Source organism: Augochlora pura, chromosome 3 (assembly GCF_028453695.1).
Source record: "Augochlora pura isolate Apur16 chromosome 3, APUR_v2.2.1, whole genome shotgun sequence".
Taxonomy (NCBI): domain Eukaryota; kingdom Metazoa; phylum Arthropoda; class Insecta; order Hymenoptera; family Halictidae; genus Augochlora; species Augochlora pura.
In genome coordinates this window covers 25,034,350-25,057,834 of record NC_135774.1, presented here as the reverse complement: position 1 = coordinate 25,057,834, position 23,485 = coordinate 25,034,350, and the positions used below count along the sequence as shown (strand labels likewise).

Below are 23,485 nucleotides of genomic sequence, written 5' to 3'. Positions count from 1 at the left end.
TTACTCGGTTGCTGGCCAGACAAATCCTTTTCCGGATCCGGAAACAAAAGGGATCGGCGGATTAAAAAAAAAAGAAAAAAATAGACTAGGGGGTGGAAACAGGGCGTTAAAATTCCGCCAGGCGATCGGCAGCGCGAACCCGGAAAAGAAAGAGACGAGGGCTCGTGCCAGAGGCTCCGATGGATCGATGGAGGCTAAATCGATTTCACGCTCGAGCGGGAATTAATCCGACAAATAAACGCGGACGAATCAGAACCGTGAAAACGCTCGGATCCGCGGGGAAACTCGATGCTGATGCCGTTCCCGATGCCCGATGCCCCGATGCCCGATGAGAAGCCGAGCAGAGCCGGGCAGAGCTGAGCTGAGCCGAGCTCAGGCTGCTGATTAGGTTGAAGCGGGAACAGGCTGCCGCGCGGGACTTCGCCTGAAACCGGTGAAAGGGAGAGACTGCTCGAGGTCGGAAGCTTTGCTTTATTTAGAGGCAATCGGCCGTTCCTTTCTTTTCCCGCGAGCCGACAGACAACCGATGCTCGCGGATTCTTCTACCCGGTTTCGGCTAACGAGCTCCGCCCGGCATTGTGCTCGCCGAACAAAGAAGCGCTCGGCACACGCCCCGATAATCAATTTCAATAAATCCGGAAGCCCGCTTTCACCTCGCCGGAAAACGCGGGACGAGCGTGATCCAAAGCCCCTCGCAATCTACCGACGAGCGCGCAACATTTTTCATTTGTCCCGTCTAATTGGGTAGGACACCTTCGCGCCTAGTTTCAGCGGAGGCTCCTCGACGAAGCCCGGAATTGTGTCGACGATTCCTGCGTTAACGAGTCGCTTCTGGATACCCTACAATTGTTTTCGCTGACAACGAAATGGTTTCAGCGAATGCGAAAATGATTTCGAGGCCTCCGGATCGCTTCGGCAGCCCCACAATCTTGTCACAGATTGCCCGATGTTCTTTCGCAATATTTTTTCAATTACGAAATATTATAAAATTTTATAATCGTCGAAATTATATTCGTTGCATGTTCTAGAGCAATTTCATAGATCCTAAGCCCTTCCTAGAAGTCGTACAATCTTTTACTGTAAAATCATGTTACGCCGTTAACTCGATATCGACCCTTATCCCCCCTGTCATCCAATTCTGTAGAGAAATCGGAAACGCATGAGAATTTTCATGATTAGATTTAGCAAAGCTAGCGCTGGTTGGTGGTGTTAATGGTCAGTAGCTGCAAAGATAAGTGCACACTCCGAACGCATGAGATCGATACGCAGGAATGCGTTTAACGACGACGTTTCCCAGTACCAGGTGGCAATGGATGAAAGTAGCTGAACGCAGCTCCGTCGCATCGCCGCACGAACCCGCGCTGCGTTCGCTATCGGCGGTAGTCAACGGTCCGGCCGCCATCCGCAGCGTAAAGAGTTAACGCGGAAGAGTTCACCGCTCGCGTGCACGTACATTATCGAGCGGTTCGCAACATCCGTCGTGAGTCATCGGTCGTCGGACAGGTCCTTTCTCTCTCTCGCTCTCTTTCTGCCAGCGCACCGCTCATTGCCAACGTCTCTCTCTCTCTCTCTTTCTCTGTTTCCCTTGGTATCCAAGCTCGGGGAGCCGAACCTCCGTCGCCGGCTATAATTACGAGGTTTAATTGACTAACGAGCGCGGACGGGGACCTGCGAACCAGTGCAGAAATGGAGCCCTGATTGGTCCATTCACTGGGAGACCCGACTCCTCCGTTCATTCACGTTGCAATTAATTCGAAAGCGTCGTGCCTGGGGACTCTTCTACGTCCGATGGAAACTCCATCGCGAGGAACTCCTCTTTTATTTCGCCGCGTCGAACACCGGGGCACCTCCGCGATCCGGCCTCGAATCGCGTTCGACAGGATATTAGCAGCCCCAGCTTCCTCGGAAATTCTATCTCCTCGCGCCGTCTCTACGCTCTCTCCAGCCTCCGCTCCGCCGCGTCGGAGATTTAACGGACAAGGCGCTCGCGAAGCGTCGCGCCGAGGGACAATCTGGCTCTTGTTCCGGTGAATTTCGAGCTTCGCCGAATTTTCTCAGGCACGGTGCTCTCGGGGCGAAGGATGCGAAAGGCACCGGGACACATGTGAAATCGGGATACGCGGCGGCCTGGGAACACGAATCGCAAGATCCGCCTTCGCACATGCCCTCGGCGCCGAACGCCGCTCCGTACACACATACTATAGCTGAGAGCGTGAGCGCGTGTGCGCGCTGCGCACACCGAATTAACGACGACCTAATTGACCGTCGCTAATTTCCTCGTGCCCCCCCACCCCTCCGCCGTTTTACGACGGACGTCGTTAACACGGACAGCGTTTCTCAAACTTTCGAACAGGCTGCTCTCTGTTGCGCGAATCCCCCGCTCTCGACTTTGCTTTTCAAACTGTACGATCCGGTCTCGAACTTCATTTCTTTGCGCTCCGTTCGATTGTAATCGCGTTTTCGTATCTTATAACGAAGAGATCCTCACGTTAACACAATTAAGCGATTAATTGGTTATTTTTCGTTCAGGCTGATCAATCAATAGTTTCATTTCTGTTGAGATTAAGATAATTATAATTAATTCTGACAATTTGTAGCTTCTGTTCGTTGAAATTTTTATTATATTTCATAAAAGGATAGGGTGTATTTATAAACACAGTAAATATAATTTACTCCTGTGAATCGTTCGAGGCAATCGCTTTGCCTCGGAGACAACCGCGGAATGTGCCGCGGGATCGTATCTGCACGCTTTCTCGCGCCCGAACCCCCCCGCCATTAACCCGAATTTTGCCGGCCGGTTGTGCAATCGTCGGCGAACGGCTATTTTTGTACGTCATTAACGCGCGATTGTGATGTCAGACCGCCGCGAGATAACCGTCCCGAGGAATCCACAATTGGAAATGCACCTGCTGCGACAAGTGAGCGATCGCTGCGCGACTTCTTTTCGATCTTCGAGCATCGTATCGGATAGTAGTCTGGCCGAGCCTCGTTCCGAAAGTTTGTCTCGCTGTCGACTGAGAACTTATTGCGCTATAACGGTAAACCTTGAAGCAGCGCTAAAATAATTTTAGTCACGAAAAGCGAAATCCCGGATCGCTGTGCATTCGGCCTCGCGTGATCTTATATTGATCTTCGAGTCATGGATCGCGTGACAACTGCGCAAGTGGCTGGCTCGGATCGTTAGACGATCGCTGGAGCGGGACGATTACGAAGAAAATGAAGACGTCCGACGATCCTCCTCGCGACGCGACAAGGGCACCCCGTGGTCCCGAGCTCGGATGATTCATCCGCGATTATCGGATCGCCAAGGTCCCGGATGGTCGCGGCTCCTGGGTGCAACGATCGGGCGAGGTTCGATTTCCTCTCGGCCCCGACAAACAGGAAATTAACGACGAATCGAACACCGTAACACCGGACGGCCGATCGGCTTTAAATCTGTCGCTGGTTTCGGGAAGTAATTACCGGGCCGAGTTCGGGGCTCGCGACCCAATTAGATTCGCGGCTGGATCGCTCGGTTGTTTTCGGGGCTCGATCCGCAGCGGACCGCGGGATCGCACAAAAGCGACACGGTCGCCGGAGCGAACCGGTTGCGATTTAGACTTAACGAGATCAGTGTCGTTAGCGCATCTATTGAAATCGTTAGCGGCCGCAACTATGAGAGCAGCGATAACCGACCGTGCGTCGACGTGAAAGTTCACCTGCACCGTAAATTTATCTTCAACGGCGAGGTTTAAAAAGCGAAGCGGCGATCGTGGAAAAAAATGTTGGCCGAATCCTTTACGTCATTCATCGCCGGACGTGGGTCCGCTGTTTTCGTGGGTACATTTGGTACGTGGTTTTTGCCACGCAGCCCTCGTTGACGTCAATCTCGTTCCCATAAGCGGAGCACATGTGTTCTACGCGGTTCGGCTGATCCGCTCGCGACTCCCTGCGCCGTGTCCTCTCCCGATAACGATGGTCCGTTTAAACGACCAATCAAAATTTCACTGTGACCCAGTTCTTCTCGCGATCGAACGCGACGGTTCCAGCCGCGAGACAACACGGTACCATCGATCGCCGCCTAGATCCGACCTTCGTTGATGAGGCACGATCGATCCAGAGGCCACTTGGTTGTCGTTGAAATCGTGGGAGGCCTACTCTGTCCTCGATCCACATTGTCCTGCGAATAGTTGGCATCCGTTCTGCATCCTAACCGGATTCGTAGCTCCGCGGATCCATCGTGAAATTTATTTATTTTATTCGAACCGGAAAACCCATTAATACGAAAAGGAATATAAATGTTGAAATTTAAATAAGCATCGGTAATAGATAGTATAAGTTTAGGTTGAATTGCAACGAGACGCAGATTAAGATCCCTTTTATCAAATAGACATTATTCATATCAATGATCATGCGATTAATATCAGTATGTTATAAAAAGTCTGCCAAGTGCTTCTGAATCCACCATTTCTTAATCTAGCGGTAGTTGTTATTAAGCACTTTGTAGACGAATGGTTGTGATTAGTAATGTGTTTAGGTTGCCCACTGTGCCAAGAGACAAGACGTGCAAAAGCCGATGCCGCACTTTTCTATAGACTTGATTCGTTCATCGTAGCAAGTCGCCAAATATTAAGGAAACAATCCTTAAGGATTGCAAAGAAAATACTGCAAAACGTGCAAATTCGCTCCGGCGACCACTTAGTTGTCATTGAATACATAGGCCTATTTTATCGTCGCTTTCCATCGGGTTCTACGAGTATCTGGCATGCTCTCCAGACTGGATGCAGATCTCCGCGGATCCATCCGAGACACGGAGATCTGTCGATTCGCGTGAACCGAACAACTCGATAACTTCCGGCCATCGAAGGCAATCGTCGTGGCAACTTTGTTTGAAGAAACTCTCGGGGTCGCTCGCGCCGCAAAATTCATCCGCGCTCCGCGCCAAGAACAATATTTTTCGTCTGCGGGCACACGAGACCTTTGTTCCGGCCCCCCGGAGGAAGAGGATAGTTCTTTTTATCGTTGCGAGAGCAGTGTTCCGTGCGGGCTACGGCGAGAGAGGAGGCGGGAAACAGGCGAGACCGTCGGGCAATAATTGCAGAGCATTTAATACCTACGCGAGAGCGCGCGTGCCCGGCGGAATGACGAATCACGAGGGCCGAGCCTCCTCTTCTCTCGTCGCGGTTAGCGGTTTTCACGATTCACGGGTCTCTCCGCTGCCGCTTCGGCTGCTCCGCGGACCGAGAACGCCACGGATTCGTGGAATATCGAACGGGCAATGTGCCGGAGATCAAGGCCGCCGCCGAACCGGACCGGCTCTAATCAATCGGGAATATTTTTAGACCGTGATCTCTCGCGAGAGGGAACCCGTGCCTTTCAGTCTCCGCTTTTTTAATTGGCCGTGGGTCAGGGCGAACGAGCACAGAGATACCGTACACCAGGAAGCCTGAAAATCGTGTTGTTCCGCCGCTGGATCTGGACCTTGCGGCTCGACCCACTTTCCACGATTTTTCAATACGCAGTATTTCTGTGTGTCCTCGGCCTTTTCTGCGAGCGCCGTTACTTTTTCACGGGTCGTCGAATAATTTCTAGCGGCTCTAAAATGTTTCTCTGGCCGCCGAGCCTCTTCTGGAGGCCCTACAATTTTTGTGCACGCCCTAAAATGTTCGCTTCGGGTTACAATACGATTTCATAGGCTCTGGGTCTCTCCAGGTAGTCCTAGGATTTTTCCGAAGGCTCTAGGATGCTCCCCAATGGTCTTAGAATATTTATTAGGACGCTGGTGCCTCTTCCAGTACCTGTACGATTTTATCGCAGGCTCAAAAATGTCAATTTTCCCGGTAAAATTTTCCTAAAACGTCCTACAATGTCCCACAAGTTACGAAAAAATTGCCACGTCCCCGAAGACTCCGAAGTTTCAAGGACCGTAGTCGATACCGTCCGAAAGAGCGAACGCTAACGGGACGCCCGCGAAAATTGCCGGAGAGGCCCTCCAGGCCTGTCTCTTTCCCTCTTTTCGCCCACGGCCTCTGTCTCGCGCGCTCTTTCTCTCTTTTTTTTTTCCCCCGTTGTTCAGCTCGGTGTCAAGGACTCGACTCGATGTGATTAGCGTGGAAGGGCGCGCCAGCACGGTAAACCGTCGCGGCGCGCCGGACGGCGTTCCCGCTAGCGAATTTCGGGACAAAAGCGTTCCCGCGGGACACTTGCCAGCGACTGAAATACTCCGGGTCTGGCCGACAGTCGAACTACTCTTTCCCTTCGAACGCCGTTTCTCGCTCGTTCAGACACAAAGGGACCGGGAGAACGCAGCCATTCTCTCTTTCTCTCTTTCTCTCTCTAACGGCGCCGTCGTTTGTGTTGCAGGTCCGTCCACGGATTTCAGCAGGCACGCGCTGGTCAGGCCACAGGTTTATCACGGGAGAACCAAACGGGAGATCTCGACAACCAAGGAAAACGTGAGTATCAGTCGTCGTCTAATTTAACACTGCGACTGCGGTGACCGGAACATTTTGACCCAGCGTATTTAAATCTCCGCTTACATAATTGTAATTATGAATAGCGATATTTAAACAGTAGATTTAAATGACGCTAAGTAAGAAGTATTTTTAAAAACGTGTCTTGAGAAATTGTTCAATAATACTGGGAATGGTCAGATACATCGTCAAATGTATGGGTTATAGAGTCGATTACCACAAAATTCTTGGACATAATTAACCCTTTGAACTCTGTTGGCTCCTCTCAGTGGACATCCTAATTTCAGTATATGACTATACATTAAAGTTTATTAGCGATTTGTAACTATTCCTCGATGTCTACAAATTCATATAAATCGAATATTATTATGATAATATTATATATGTATATATAACGTATACTATATAATAATATAAATGTTCATGAGCGCTAGTAGGTAATATCCATGATGGCGCGGAGTGCAAAGGGTTAACTTTAAATTTATAATCGTATTGTTCTCATTTTCATTTCTACTATTACCATCGTTGTTACGTTGAATTTTCATAGAAAAATTGAAATTAAATTGAATTTAAATCATCGAAACTCGCGGGCCGTCGAGCATCGGCGCGAAGGAAAAATAACCGAGGGGGGGATAAAATATTCGGCGAAGCTTGCGTTTAATCAAGAAGGCGCGGAAAACTGCGCTCGAATCTGGAGCGTCGCCGGGCTCCGTCGACGGAGCCCGGGCCCCGCGACTCCGGAACTTGGAATGCGGGCCGCGGAGCCGCCGACACACGGGTGCAACAATTTCGATGCAAATGTCGCGACGCCGCGCCGCGAATACCAAATCCCGTGAAGATCTGCGAGCGAACTGCGACCTACCTGCCGGCAGAAGTCGTAAGGTCGCGACGAAATTTTCGTCGTACAACGGGGTCCCTCGCGTCGTCGAGCGTCGCGCGACGGCCAGCTTCGGGAACTTCCTTCCTTACGGTCGATACCATCCAGAAACAGATGTTCCCGAGACGCGTGTTGCGCGGAGCAGCTATTTTTGAACGGGTTGCCGCGAGATCCCCTTAAGAGCTGGATGCGTTTCAAACGAAACAAATGAACGGGGCCGTTCACTGCGCCCGGGCCTGTGCACCCTGCGCGTCGATAGCGCGTGCCGCGTTCCGCGTAATCACCAGATCGTAGATTTTTAATAGAATGAAAATTGTCCGTATTAATTGCAAGATGTGCATAATACAGAGACGTCTATTTCTTATTTAATTGTTTTATTGGGTTGAAAATAATGCAATGTTATTTTTGAATTATTTAAGTATTTTGTATTCCATCTGTACGTATTTGTCATTAAATTTATAGTCCAATGGTAAGGGTTGAATCGTGTGTTCGCGACAGTTGCTGTCGTTATCTTATTAATTTATCAACCGTGTAAATAAATGGTGAGCAAATAATTCTCGATCGCTGATATCGCAAGTTTGGAGCCTCTTTCGAGAGCCCAACAATTTTTGCACCTCGTCGAAGTGATATAAGCAACGCTGTTGCATTTATAATATGCTTGGCAAGACCATGGATTTCATTGCAGGCTTCCTATAGATCTTAGAGTGTTTTCCTTGAATTCAAAACTTCTTTTCGAAAACCTTACAATCGTTCCTTAGTCCGTGACGAAGGTTCGGAAAGGATCTAGACGGTCCGGATTGCAGAGATAGATCGCAGTCCATCGCTTGGGATCGTGCGCGCCCTCGGTCTCGCGGCGTCGAGTCAATTGGCCTCGTTTCTCGTTATCACGGGAAGAATGAGCGTTATCAGTGCGTCTGTCCACGACAATGAATCTAATTTCCTGTTACCTAGGGTTGGGTCGCCATCCGTCGCAACTCCCTCCCGATTGATTTCTACCGATAGAATTGCCCGCGGTATTTCGCGGTGAACAGATTGCATATTCGGTTGTGTGTCGTATAATTTACTCGAGCGGAAAAGTACGTAGTATATACACTTGTAAGAGAGCCGATAAGCGGCACGAGTGAACGCGTCAAAACATACTTGTCGCGTTTGCGCTGTCTGCGATCGGAGTTGCCCAAGAAGTTTGTTTGAAGAGAGGGACTAGTGGTTCGCTACTAGATGCTTGGCCTCGTAATCTCCGAACACGCGACCACCTCCCACGCGAGACACTTTGTCGGACGTTGCTATCCAAAAACGCCTGGCCAACTGAAGAGCGTCGCGCCTCTCTGTTCGTCAGTTTCCGCTGCGCGGAGACGCATGGGTGGATGTCCCCCGATATTGTTTCCTCTTGGTACAACGAGAAAATTCTGCTCTTAAATATATCTGTATATTTAGACTCGGCTGTTTCGGAAATGAGGATACTTCGATTTAATATCCAATAGATTTTATCAATTTAACAAGCATAGTAAACTGAACAATAATATGTACATTAAGTGTTCGACATTTACTCCCTCTGAATGCCGGACGCTCAGTCATCATAATTTCGTGGCACGCATTATGCAGAGCTTGTTTCAGCTCTATCGTCGACTAGAACAGTTGACGGAAGATTTCTCGTCTCTAATGATAATAATTTTAATTCCTCATTCTGTATCTGGTAGTAGTAACAATCTCGGGCGTTCTTTATTCTTCCCTTGTGCAAGTCTAATTGTAAAAAGGAGCAAATTTAGAGAGAAGAGTATTTTTCATAAATTCTTTTTTACGACAGTTGCTCCGTGCTGCGTTTATCTGTGAATGACTCGACATTACCCCCGTCAGAGAGTTTTTCCCGTTTATTAAATGAATAAATAAACGGGCAGAATTTTCTCCGCGTCCTGTCTATCATAAAGGATCCGCCTCGTAAATAACCCCGAACGGTGACCGTCGATAAAATGGAAAAACATATCTGTGCTAATAATGTTTGTTCTTACCAGAGCTTAATGTACAGATCTTCAAAGGATTCGTCCCGCGTTTCCCAAACATGGCCGTCCCTGTACCTCCACTCCGCGGATCCGAACGACGAGAAGAAAAATAACTGGAAAAATCTCCGTCGAGTATTTTCTCTATATTGTACGCAAGTTTCGCCGGGATCGCAGCAACTCTCGAGCACTTGTAGGCGGCGATACTCCTCCGGTTAGAGTATGTTTCGCGCAAACATCCCCGGCGGGTTTGATTACGCCGGGAGGAGAGTCGGGGCAAAAAGCTGGGATTCACGGGCCGATGGTCTCCAAGCTTCCATCGATCCAGCCCGGAGCCCTCGTCTTTCTCCCTCTCACACTCCCCCCCCCCCCTCTCTCTCTCTCTCTCCCTTTCTCTCTCGCTCGTCTCCGGGACGAAAAAGCTTCTTCCAGGTCATACGTTTCGAGTATTCCGAGCACGCGGCGAGAGGATGCAGCCGGGATCGACGATAGATGGATCCGCGGAATTCTCCCGGCGCGGATTCTATCATCGTCGTCGGACGGCGACGGTTAGCAATCCATACCTGGCCGGTCGCCAACCGGCCGGGAAACGTTTCTCGATATTCCAGTTACCGTTCCCCCGCCCGTGACCCGCGCGCGCCCATTCCAAGTCGATATCGGGGAAACAAATGTACCGAGGGGTCAGGGTTTCTCATCGAACCGCCCGCCCTCTCGCGCACCCCTTGTCCCTCGCGCCGGCCAAACTAACGAATCGCGACGGCCCGCTACAACCGTCGAATATTTTTATCCGATTCGGAGTTTTCGCGTCTCCTTTGTCACCGTTCCGCCCCCCTCCCAGCCTGTCAGAACGACTCTTATCAAATCCTCCGCGATTTTCACCGACCACCTCGATTACGATCGCAGACTTAGGAATCTTTGCAGTTCCCCCAGCAGTCTAGACGAGCACAAACCTTGGAAGTCAACAATCTTCGGTCTCTGCAGTCCGCGCGAGCATAAATCTTGGTAGACCAAAAATGTTTGCAGTTTCCGCAGTCTACGCGGGCATAAATCTTGGTAGACCAAACATCTTCGGAGTTTCTGCAGCCTAAATGAGTACAAAGCTATGGCAGAGTAAACACCGTCGCAGTTACTCCAGTGTAAATGAGTATAAATCTCGGTGGACTAAAACGCCGTTGCAGTTTCCGCAGTCTATGGAAGTACAAATCTAGACGGACGAAAAATCTGTGCAGCTTCTGCACTCTGGTCAAGTGAAACCGCCGATGCTCGGAAATTCTATCTCCGGAGACTCTTGCTTCATCAACTTACGTCCACGTGGGCGTGGTTTCGTGGCACCTAAGTTATCGCAGCCAAGACTGCGCGTGGCCCAGATGACAATGAATGCTCGGCAACGGAGAGAGCGCGTTCCACGTTCGACCCGCCAGATATATGGATCGCGCGTAGAGGATCACGCGCGCGGGTCAAACGGAAGCCGTTCGACGGCCGGAAATGGAATTGAGCCGAGCACGAGGCGGCGCTAGCACCTGGTTATTTAAATACGCTAATGACCCGGCGCAGGCTGGCGATTTTAATTGCAGCACGACTCGTTCGATTGCCGGGGTCGACGGCGAATTTGATTGGCCGCTGCCGTCGGACTCGTCGATCAATCGTCCGGCCGGCGAACGAACGACGAGCGTATTTACCGTGCCCGATCGAACGCAAACACGGATCCGGCGTGTCCAGTTATCTCCGCAGGTTTTATCGGACTTTTTGTCGTCGGTGCGGCGGCAGACCTAGAAGAGAGCCGCGCGAATTCGGCGACCGGTCCACCGTCGATTCACCGTAATGCGAGCACCGAGTCGCCGCAATGATACGGCATTACGCCATAACCGAGGGATTTATTGCGTCCATTTCGAAATAAACATCTGGCCGCGAACGGTCGCGATTACCGCGGACGATCTATCTGCGGTCGACCGGTTGCACCAGACTCGACGCCCGACACACCGCGCCGACGTTAACGAAAGCAATGCGGATTAGCGGTCGCTAATTGTTTAGACCGATTTCATCGGCGACCGCGCAGCGCCGGAAATCACCAATGCAACAACATCGGATACGCCTTTCCAAAAAAGACTGCGGCTGCCGAAAAGGTACGCGCGGCCCCGGTTCGCGATCGTTTCTGTTCCAATCAATTATTCGTAGGTTGTGTCGATCGGTATTAGCAACCGGGTTATTTTCCATTAGTCAGTGCGCCGCAGTTCAACAATGCAAATCAATAGTTCGAACCCTTTGTTGTGCTTGTAGATCAATTGTTTGTTCGCTTCGTAAGCTAGAATCTATGTATGCACAGGCTTCAATTGCTAGCTCCATTTTCAGATAATTAGCGTACCTAATTATCACGAACTATTGGCATCGAACGCGAGATCACGTTGTCGGTGTCGCGACCAAAGTCCGTTCAATCATTGTTTGTCTACCGTCGGACTCTTTTATTTTCAAAGGCATTTTTCAACCTCGTTGCTTCGGCACACTGTACTATCATCCGCACAGATTTTTTCGGTTCTGTCGATATCGGATCCGCTCCTAAATAACAAAGTCCACAATCTTATCGTTATCGCGATCGACGTTCCTTTTTTCTAGGCAGGTCCGAGAGAGCCGGCTCGATCGTTATTAATTGTTCAGGCTTCGTGGAAATTAGTGCTGTTAACGAGTATGCGTAGCAGGGCGGAGCACAATGTACCGCAACGTACAGAGGGGCTCTTTGTAGGTGGCTTAGGATGAAAGGCATCTTTTAATCTCGGCCCTCGACGGCCAGGCCGTGGCTAGAAGCAAGAGGAAGGAACTGCCGGCCGCGTTTCCGCGTCCTAGGTGCGCCCCCCTCCTCCGATACCGCCAAAGAAACCACCGCCGTCGTTGGGCGTCACTTTTCGAGGCGATTAACGCGGAACCACGGGCAAATTTTCATTGTGTCGGCACGAGCCTTTTTGTTTCGTTGCGCGTACGGCCTTTATCCGCGCTCTCCGACTCCCGCGGCTTTGTCTGCGACGACCTCGGTCTCCTCTTAATCGCGCGAAACCACCTTCCGATTCTACGCTCATCTCGAACATGATTTCTGAAACCCGAACCCGCGTCTGAATAGTCTCGTTGAACCCACATTGTTAATCATTTTTTGTAAGACGATCCTGGTTTTGGTTTCACCCTTTTAGAGCAACCCTTTTAGCGCAACCTCGAAATGTGTTTAAACAAGAGAACTGAGCCAAGTTTATGTAATTTGATGAAGATCGATTTACGTAGAATATTAAGAAAGTAAAATTTTCCCAAATATTGACGCCAATGATATATATTGTTTTTCAGTGCCATATTGTATTTATATATTTATTAACCATAGTAATGATAATTTTATTCTTATGTATCGGTAAAGAAACCATCGTTAGTAATGAGAAATTTTGTATATCCATCGCACGAGCAGAATAAAAATTAAAATACATGAATAATAAGACAATAAGAAAAGCCGAAGTAAGAAATAGCGTAGTAGATATAAAATGTATAGTACAGGAAATATAATGAATAAAAGATTGTCAGTCATACAAGTAACGTCGCTGTGAAAGTGAGAATACAAACGAAAGATTAGTAAAAAAAATGGTGGGTAAAATTCGAAAAAGAACAATGATGTATTTACAGTTACAATAAAACGAAACCTAGACCAGGTGAAATATATTTAAGTACAGAATTGCCTCTAGGGTCTGCCTTTATTCTGTCTCAGGTCTTCGATCCTTTGGCTTCGTGTGGCTTTTGATCCTAATACCCATCGAAATTACGATTCCGCTATAAATGCATGAAATACGCTATACGCTTATCCGCAACAGATATCGGAATTTCGTTGTTCGGCGGATAAGAGAAGCCCGGCGCAAGCCGAAAACCTTTCCGCCGTGTAAAGTACAGAGGAGCGCGATAGAGGAGCCACTCCATTTCTCTTTGTGGCCGGAAACAGCGAGCAGGATAAAGGAATGCACCCGCGAACGATCCCTTTGCATCAGTTTCTCTCCCCTTTCTTTTCGCCCGGCTTTTCTTTCCCGGCGCGCTCGACCACCGCCGCGAACTATTCGACGTACGGCAGCCGAGGCTCGGATAAACCGTCAAACAACGTCGAAAGTTCATCGGCGCGCACCTCTCTCTCGGCCCGATTTATCGGCTCCCGCGTGCGGTTTATTCCGCGAGGATCCTCACGGGCCTCTCCCCCCGCCGACCGCTTCGCTTTTCGAACAATTTCGTCCGCGATGCTTTGTTTTATTAGTCCTGCGAGAGTCCCAGGAACACGCGTTTTCCAACGGTCATTGTCGCGAGCCAGAAGCTCGTCTTATTCGTTCCGATATTTTCTCAGCGAGAGTGGCTCGAGTCGAGTGGCCCTCTCGACAAGAGACCCCTTGCCACCTACGGTCGTTATCTGCGCCGGCTATTTAATGCTGTAGAAATCCTCTCGACAACTTTTTTCTCCTGTCGAACGGTGCCGATAAGACGAATAGTTTGAGAGAAAGTCTTTTCGAGACAGACTTTACGCAGGATGCTAATTACTTTTCGTGATAGAAAATCGATTTTTGGAGTGGAACGGTGTTCTTACAGTAGGTTAATACTGCTCTTTATAGTAGGAGAATCGAATGAGTCGCGTGACTAGTGCTCCAGAGAATATTCACAAGTCCAGTAAGGTTTCATGAAAATTCAGATACCGACCACAGTTCGAAGTTTCGCATTTTCTTAGCTAATGTACAGGCAACAAAATGATTTATTTATTTACGAGAAACAAACATCATTTGGAAAATATACAAAACGATTATAATTCTTTTTATTATCAGATGGGTCTTCATCAATTTCAATAGACTTTACAATTTGTGATAATAATACATAACAATGTAATAACGTTATATACGTATAATGTGGATATTTATAAGGTTTAGGTTGACAACACATTTGTGCAATAATTATATTTTATCTGACCCCACATTGATAATATTAATTAATTAGTCTTATCTTAAAATTCAGCCGTTTAAAATAGACATTAACGTGTCAAAGATAACTCATTTCAATTCTTATCACCGCTGTTCGATGACAATAAACCCCGCTCAATTTGGTGCGAACTGCCACATTCCAGATTGCGAATAAAATCGGAGCACAGTCGACGGCGAAGATTGATCGGAAAGGTGACGATTGCGTTCGCGGCAGCCGCCAGCCGCGATCTGTCGCCGGTTCGATCGTCCCAGCGGGTCATAAAGACCGCGATAAAGAGGCGTCGCGACGGCCTTGCATTCGGCCGAGATTCCTCGGGAGACCCGTTGTTGGTCCTGTTAAAGATCTTTCTCCGGCTGGCAGCGGTGCGCGCTTATGCACACAGAGTGCATGCACAGGGTTCGAGGAGGCGCGCGCGTATGTGCATGCATGCGCTCCACACGGGCCGCGCGATATTTCCTGTTCGGGTGGAAGTGGGCCGTCGAGACGCGTCCCCCATGAATTAAACATGGACGCGAAAGCCGAGCGGAGCGGATCGGAGCGGAGAGCAGAGGCCGGCCCGGAGCGGAGGGTGCAAACGAGAAACCGTGAATTCATTTGCGAGGTCCGGCACGCGCGCGCCCGCCCACCGAAAAACTCTCGGTCCCCGAGCCCCCGAAAACGTTTAAACGCTCGGCTATTCGGCTCCCCGGTCCGAAGCCCGGGGCTCCGCGAAATTGGGGCGCCAGTGAAAAGTCCACTCGCAGAGAGCCCCATTGTCTCTCGCTTTTGCCTGCTCCGCTCCGATCCGATTTCGAGGCGATCTCGAGCGCCGGGGAGAGTCTTTAGAAAGCACACGGTCGCGTGCAATTCCCGTGCAATTCGCGTGTGCAAGAATAATTGGCCCTTGCCAGTAGACCGTTAACGAAGAAAGCACAGTCCGGAGCTTAGCGAAGCTAATTGCCTCTGCTCCGTGCCGATTCCAGGCCACTCGATCGCCCCGAGATCGAGAGACGCGCGTCTCTACTTTTTTATCTTTCTCCTTGGGCGCGTCGTCGAGCGCAACAGGTGCATAATGCACACACACACACAGCACCGAAACGATTCTAACGTGTACGAACGCCGATTCGGAGTTTTATCTGACAGGAAAAGGGGAACACCTGTGTGCCCGATAAGACGCGGCCAACGCCCGATAATCTGCCCCCGCCGTTATCTGCGGGACGCTCGCAGCCGAAGACTAATTACCCGACCTTTTCTTTTTTTTTTCTCTCTTTCCAGGACATCGACCACGCGGATGTGCTGACAGTGGGCCTCGAACTGGACGGGGTCAAGCGAGTGCTCGACCTGAGGCTCAACACCGATCTCATACCGGTCGGCTACCAGCAGAGACATCAGCACCAGGGATCGTACAAAGTCCATGTCCCTGAGAAAGTCGTGAGTTGAATCTTATTATGCGCTTATCCGGCTCGAACTTCGAGGGCTACTCTCTACCGGCAATCAATCCCATCCGATGGTTCAGCCCTCGGAGGCTCGAGAATCCGGCGAGCGGAATCTTCTTCCGCGCGGTACATTCTTTCGCTTCGTTCCCTCGTTGACTGTAAAAGTTAACGGCCCGTCGAAAATTACAGGTAGAATCTTATTATGTGGACTTTTCTGTCAACTACATCTTCGAGGACTTCTGTGTCATCGACTAACCCTGTTCAGGTTGTTTAGACCTTTGGAGGCGGGAGAAATGAGTTAGCAGAATTGTCGTTTCTTCTTCTTTTCTGCTACTTCGGTTCCTCCGAGACCCAATAGTTAGGGTGACCCGTCTAAAATTGCAAGCAGGATTTTATTGTAACCAGCAATTTATTTATTCGTTTCATGGTTGGAGACCGATCGGTATACAGTTGTGATGTAAAACAGAATTTACAAGAAAAGAAGTTGAAATATAATAGAATTATAAAATTACATAGATTTAATTAATCGAATTATTATTTAAAATTAATAGAATTATAAAATGTATACTAGTGGATATTGTTTCTACATGCGGAAATTTCAATGGCGAAAAATTCGAGTTTAATATATAACTCTTTATACCAGTTTAGTCTTTAAAGATCGGTAAAGTTAGTGACCAAATTTTGTATTTCTTTCCTCTTCTACTACTTTAAAAATGAAATCGTACTATACACCGACAATGATCTCCCTCCGCTGGTTCAGTTTTTTCGGATCGAAGATATCCACTTTATTTTATTTCCTCTCCTCCACCCACTTTGTCCTCCTCGGTCCGCAAAAGTTCCAACCGAAAACTGGCAACCGTCTTGCGGTCGTTTCTGCTAGTTCGGCCCCCCAAAAACCGTTAGTTAAGGAGATTACCGTAGGTCCTGGGCGAATTCCGCAGCCCGCCGAGAAACGTGAGCAGAATCCTGCGGCGTGGTCCCTTCCTCGGGGATTATGGCTGGTAGGTTCCTTTTAATCCCAGCGTTCGATTGCCGTTTCACCGGGGAACAAAGGTAACACAGGTGCAAAGAACACCGGAATCGATAACGGTGACTCACGGGCCGAACCGGGGGAGGACGGTCGTGCGTTTCCAGGACAAGACGGGTATAGAACGTAGAGAGGCGTAGAGCATATACATCAGGGAAGACGATTCGAGAGTATCGATCACTCTTAAATAACGTCGCGGCGAACGTCCGTCGCTGTTCGCATTTGTTCGACTGGTATCGCCGGTTATTCTTCCGGGAGGCGGGACTAATCTTCCGGAACGATTTTCGAAAAGCTTTCGACTACCTCCGCAACGGGGTGGAACACGGCGAACCGCGTCGACGGCTCGAGGAAGATACAAAAAATGCTCGCGTTCGCGGGGCTGTTCCTAGGTGGTGAACAGCAGGCGCGGAACGCCGACAGAAATTTTGTGTCAGCGTCGTTATTCACGGTTAATGGACACGCATAAAGCATCGAGCGCCGGCAGGCGGATGGCCGGCCGTGTTTCATCGAGCGAGTTCGTTGCGCTCTGTTGTCGTCGGTTCCACATTTTACGCAATTGAATAAATGAATTGGCACGTCCAGTTGCCGTCCGTGACGCTCCCTATCTCTCTCGCTCCCTTCCTCTGTCTCTTTATCTCTCTCTCTCTCTCCCTCTCTCTCTCTCTCTCGGCTGTGAATTATTTGCGCTCGCCGTTCCAAGACAAGCGGACGAGCTAATTTCGGCCGGTTAAATGGAGGAAATTCCGCGAATCCAACTCGTTAGGCTTCTCTCGCGGGCTAATCGCTGCCTTTTGTTCCTCCCCATTCCTTCCATTTTCCGTTGCGAAAATGAAATCTGGCCTCCCGCAGCGACTGCATTCAGTTTCCCCGATAATAGAGTTTCAATGGTACTCTCGATTCGCGCGAATCGGTTTCGAAAACCGCCAGTTCGAAAACCACGAATTCCCGCACTTTATCCCACCTGTGCCTCCCCCCCTCCACCGAACGGCTGTAGCGGCGTTTTGTACCGCCGCTGTTCCCAATTCCGTTTGTGTTTCGATAGCTAGCCGGATCGGCCAGCGTGCCGCGAGAAGGAGCAAAAGGAAGACGAGAAAGGATGACTGTGTGGCCCGACAGAATGTGGGCCAACTATATTTGTAGCGGACGGATGGGCGCGAAACACGAGATAATCCGGTGAATATGCAGTCTCGAGTTTCGTTGCTACCGACCGGTGCCGAGAATCCTTTACCGCGTCTAATTATCCACCGTTCCCCCCGGCATTGTCTCTCTTCCCCGCTTTCCGCCGCCGCCCTACTGGAAATAACCGAAGGAGTGTTTCCTTGAAATTCGCAGGAACTCTGCCACTACCAAGGTAGCGTGCGAGAGATGCCCGGCTCCTGGGTAGCGTTGTCGACCTGCAGAGGACTGAAGGGAGTCGTCTTCGACGGCGAGAACCTCCACCACATCCAGCCGGAGAGGGAGACCCTGGACTCGAAGCACTATGTCTACAATCAGAGGGATCTCGTCGCCAATCACACATGCGGTAACAGAAATCAATCGTTGAACCGCGGATTTTGTGCGTTCGAGGCGATAATGGGTGGCTGTGATATCGACGCTATTTTTACCGATCATTTGTAAAAGTTACTTCGGTCGAATTAGTTATGCAATTGTAATCTTTACACGAAAAACTTGGAAAATAATTTCTAATTCAAATTTTCATGTTATTGAAGAAATTCTCAAGTGTCCCTTGCAACGAACACGGAATTTTTTCCTTTTGCATAAAGACTTACAGTGTAAAACCCTGGTGAACAATATTCGAACAGCTATTGAAACGCAATAACTTTTTTAAAGCTTAATGTCCTGAATTTGTTGAAAATGTTAGAGTAACTGATACTGTACAATGACTATCGAAACGTCGAAGTCCTGGCCAGAAGTTAACGATAATCCAACGGGGTCCTATTTAAATGACCCCGGAGTTGGCTCGGTGCGAGTAATGACGCAAACGGGTGAGAAGGTCACTGGATCATTGATATTAACGAAACGATTACTATTGAAAAATTAAGGGACCTTGTGTCGATATTTAATTCAATCGGGTCACGTCGAAACGAGCTCGGAGCCTGACCCCGATCGAGCTCGTAGAACATGCGAAAAGTAAGCCAGGACTTGGACGATTTCGGTCACCTTGGAGTCCTCCGGTCTTGAACGCGGCGACTCGCGTTCCCAGCGAGATAGGAAAACGGCGACGAACACGGCTGCGTTCTGGAGCTGTTACCCTTGCCCGTTTGGGACTGGCAGACCTGTCCCGGACTGGTCTCTCCTTAACGGTCTTAACGAATGTGGGAGCGAGATTCTGCCGGCCGTCCGGGGCCCTCTTTGTTCGCAACTCTACCGAGAACTCGACCGATGATCTTGGGTTTTTGTTTCGCGCAGGTTACGAGGGAACGCCGCACCATGTTCTTGGCCCCGAGCACCGCGGGATCGTCGGCAGAGCCTCCAGGGTACGTTGCACCCGTTGCAGAAAATCCGCAGATCTTTGTTTACAATCGGGAATCGAATCCCTGCTTCCGCGCGCGAGTTCCATTTTTTTTTCGAAGCTGCAATTGGAATCGACCCGGTGCACGACCGCGGTAAATTCTCTCGAATTGTCCTCGAGCTTGCAAACAAAAGTGATGCATAGTCGGTATATAGTCGGTACATTGCGAACCACGATACTCGAATAATTGCATCCATCTCTCCTCTTCCCAAATTGTCCATTTTTTTGTCGAGGTACAATTTGAGAGAATTTACTGCACGTCCCGGAAGGATTAATCTCACGAAACGAAGTTCTTGCTGTGCCCTCGTCCTAGAGATTGCATTTTCTTACAGTACAAGAGAGCGGCCGAGGTGATCCGAGGACCGTACAACGCGAACAGACACTCTAGATACGTGGAGCTGGTGATGGTGATCGACAAGAAAGAGTTCATGGCGCTGGACGAGAATTATGACAAAGTGCACCACCATTGCAAAGATATCGCCAACATTATCAACGCGGTTAGTACGACGAACGCCTTCGACCGGCCGAAAAATGGTTTTCGAGGAGTCGTTAAGAGTTTTTTTCTTCTATTGCAGCTGTACATGCCGTTGAACATATTCATTGCACTGGTCGGCGTGCAGATCTGGTCCGACACGGACGAAATAACGTTGTCGACGAACGGGGACACCACGCTCTCGAACTTCCTTCGCTACCGAAGGGAGAAGCTGGTCCAGGACATACCGAACGACAACGCCCAGCTGTTGACGTGAGTTTCGAGTCTCGTTGGGAAAACGTACCGACGAGAGGAATCAACGGGCGCAAACTGATGAGTAACGGTTTTGAAACTTGCAGGCGAATCACTTTCGAGGGAGGCGTGGTTGGTAAAGCGCTTAAGGGGCCGATATGCACGTACGAGTTCTCCGGCGGTGTCTCCATGGATCACTCGACCGTCGTGGGACTGGTGGCCGCAACCGTGGCTCACGAAATGGGTCACAACTTCGGCATGGAGCACGATTCGAGCGACTGCGAGTGCCCCGAAGAGAAGTACGAGTCTTCGTAACCCCCAAAACTTACTTTTTGTTAGACGTATAGACAAGTAGTTAGACATATGCGGAGATAGGTTTGGGAATTTAGAACATTTATTAAGGGTCTGCAGAGAGACTGATGGAGGGTATCACCGTAAAGAGTGTAGTGAGTAGGGGACGAGGCTATAATGAAAAAGATAGGATCAGTGAAAGAATAGAAACAGTGCATAAGATAGGGAATATAGGTTGTTCAAATAGAGTAATTAGAATATAAGAAATGCGAGAAAAGAGGGGGTGAATAGAACCTGATGAAGAGCAGAATGATCAAGTTTCTAAAGTCAAATCCGCTTTTTAAACATGAGACTTGATAAAATAAACGCTAACGAATCAGTCTAGTAACAGCTGCTTTCTGTTACAGATGCATAATGGCATCGTCGAGCGGCTCTTCGGGACCAACGCACTGGTCTAGCTGTTCCCTGGACCACTTGGCTCTGGCGTTTGAGCACGGCATGGACTACTGTTTGAGGAACAAGCCGCAGAAGTTGTTCGACAGTCCCGTCTGTGGCAACGGTTTCGTCGAGCCCGGGGAACAGTGCGACTGCGGCTTCAAGGAGAACTGCGACAACCCTTGCTGCAACGTCACCACCTGCATGCTGCACAGCAACGCGAGCTGCGCCACCGGGGCGTGCTGCGACCTGAAAACGTGCAAGCCGAAGACCGCGGGCACCGAGTGCAGAAGTGCCGAGCACGAGTGCGATCTGCCAGAGTACTGCACAGGGCAGAGCGAGTACTGTCCTGCCGATGTCTTTAAGATGGACGGCGAGTCATGCAACATGGGCAAGGCTTTCTGCTACAAAGGCTCCTGCAGGACGCACAACGATCAGTGCAAGTTGCTCTGGGGACCTACTGGCATCTCCTCGGATTCGCAGTGTTACGAGATGAACAACAAGGGTACTAGACACGGCAACTGCGGCTACAGGCGACTCGACACCAGCTACGTCAAGTGCACTGATCAGTAAGAAGATGTTCCTTCTTGTCGAGGTCTATCTCCGATTTTGATTTATTATTTGTCTGACTGTCATTCACATTACATTATTTATATGTATGTTATATTCATACTATATGCTTCATTAATACTAAATATTACAAATTAAACAACGGAGCTTTCGCCTGTTTAGTGGTCTAAACATTTATTGGAACTCTGTTCTATCAAAATCGGAGGATGCTGTAGATTCGATTCACGTTTATCCTACAAAGGAAAAGAACGTACCTTAATTGTCCTCTTAATGAAACTATTTTAGGAATCTCCTCTGCGGGATGCTGCATTGTAAACACTTGAACGAGAGGCTGGAGTTCGGCATGGAGTCCGTTGCGATTCTGAGTCACTCGTTCATCAATAACGGAGGCAAGATCATTCCGTGTCGAACGGCAATCGTCGATCTAGGCTTGAACCAGGTGGACCCTGGTCTCGCTCCCGACGGTGCCAAGTGCGCACCTGGCAAGGTAACGATAGGATACTGTTCTAATTTGTTTCTCCTGGGAAAAATTGATCGATCGAAGTCGCAAATATAAAGATTCACAGTATAGCTGTGGTTAACGAGCCGGTCGATTGACCACTTCCACGGAGTACTAGCAATTTCACTGCAGCATGCGCCTATATCCGATTACTATAAACGCTGTGACCGATTTAGATGTGCGTGAACCAAAAATGCATGTCGGTGGCCGACCTGCGCGCGACCGTGTCTGGCGGGGATGCCTGTCCGAACAATTGCGGTGGGAACGGTGTGTGCAACAGTTTGGGTCACTGTCACTGCAATCGCGGCTTCCGGCCGCCGGACTGCACTCAGCCGGGCGTGGGCGGCTCCGAGGACAGCGGACCGGCGCAGGATCCGAACGGTGAATCGATTTCGTTCAATTTCCCGAGATCGTTGGCGTTGGATCGTCTCGAGCTTTCTCGAAGGACCAACGCTAGCCTATCGTCAATGGTCTCGTTGCAATTTGTTCTAATCTTGCTTTTCTGTCCGTTGCAGCGAGGAACGACTTCGCTATGGTCATGTACATAATCTTCCTGGGCATCGTGCCGATGGTTGCAATATCCTCGATCGGAATCTGGCTCAAAGAGAAAAAGTACGTATGCTTCGAGCCTGTGCTAAAGCCGCGCAAGCATCATCCGCGGCCGACCTCGGGTCACACGATCGGTAAAAACGTATACGAGCGAATGGTCATGTTCTTCTCGCCGCGTCCGGGGAACCTCAGGAACGACGACCGCGTGTACACGATCAGCGAAAATCTCCCTTCAAAGGAGAAGCTGCAGATCACTAAGACCGGCCTGATCTCGACCACTAACCCGGACGCGATTAACTGCAGCAGCAGCATCGAGTATCGAAAGTCGATGCTGTTCGCGAACGCCGGTATCCAGAATAACGATCGAACCAAACCGAGCGAGATCGTGGACCGGAAATCGATTGAGTCCGATCGGTCCGCCACCGCCGCCGCGACCTCGTCCTCCGTAGAGTCCCAACCGCAAAAGAACTCGCTGCGTACCGAGTTGGGCACCAAGATATCCGAGCGCATCCAACAGATGCAGAAAATGACCGCGAAGAACGTCAAGGGGCTCACGGTCAGAACCGACATGAAACCGGAGCACTCGAACAAAGCTCCCAGCCCTTCGCCGAAGACCGGCGAGCCTTTGCTGCCCGTCGAGCAACCCTGCATCAGGGTCCAATCTCCGTTCTACAATAAAAAGCCTCCACCCCCGCCCGCACCCGACCAAAGCCTCAAGCCAAAGATCCGACCTGCCTTCAAGCCCTCGTAACAATTTCCTAACAGCTCGATGATCGCGTTGTGTACCGGTTATTCGAAGAATCTGTGAACTGGCAATTGGTCAGACGGTCGCAATAACATTTTCACGTGAACGATAATAATAGAATTCCGGTAGACGAAGCGTGTCGATGTCCCGAAGAGTTTCCTTTTAGCGCGGAGGTCATGGCGACCCTTGATCCCTCTGGCACGACCATGATCTTCGCGCTAGGATGAAAGCAAGGTCGACGGTAACGGTGGCGGCACTAATCGACTCATTTTGCCAAACGATAGAGTACGGATGCACTGTGATCTTTATACTGTAACAACGGAACTAACGAATAGTCGGCGGGACTTTATCTCCATGGATATCTCGGTCTACGCAGACCGAGGTCCTGTCGTAGAATTTTTATACGTTTCGAGACACGAAT

At 49.7% G+C, this 23,485-nt stretch overlaps 2 protein-coding genes across 2 annotated transcripts in view; both read left to right on the top strand.

Annotated features, from left to right (window-relative positions):
- The window catches only part of Sdc (Syndecan), a 178,873-nt gene that overhangs the window by 132,154 nt on the left and 23,234 nt on the right, over positions 1-23,485 (top strand). The gene's annotated exons all lie outside the window — the stretch shown is intronic.
- On the top strand, positions 5,723-23,479 carry LOC144467552 (zinc metalloproteinase-disintegrin-like berythractivase). The gene is made up of 12 exons (XM_078176409.1): positions 5,723-5,819; positions 6,343-6,434; positions 15,552-15,707; positions 18,072-18,261; positions 19,149-19,216; positions 19,584-19,748; positions 19,827-19,996; positions 20,083-20,274; positions 20,674-21,270; positions 21,557-21,758; positions 21,947-22,151; positions 22,286-23,479. The coding sequence occupies exons 1-12, from the start codon at positions 5,723-5,725 to the stop codon at positions 23,068-23,070; spliced, it is 2,919 nt and encodes a 972-aa protein (XP_078032535.1). The 3' UTR covers positions 23,071-23,479.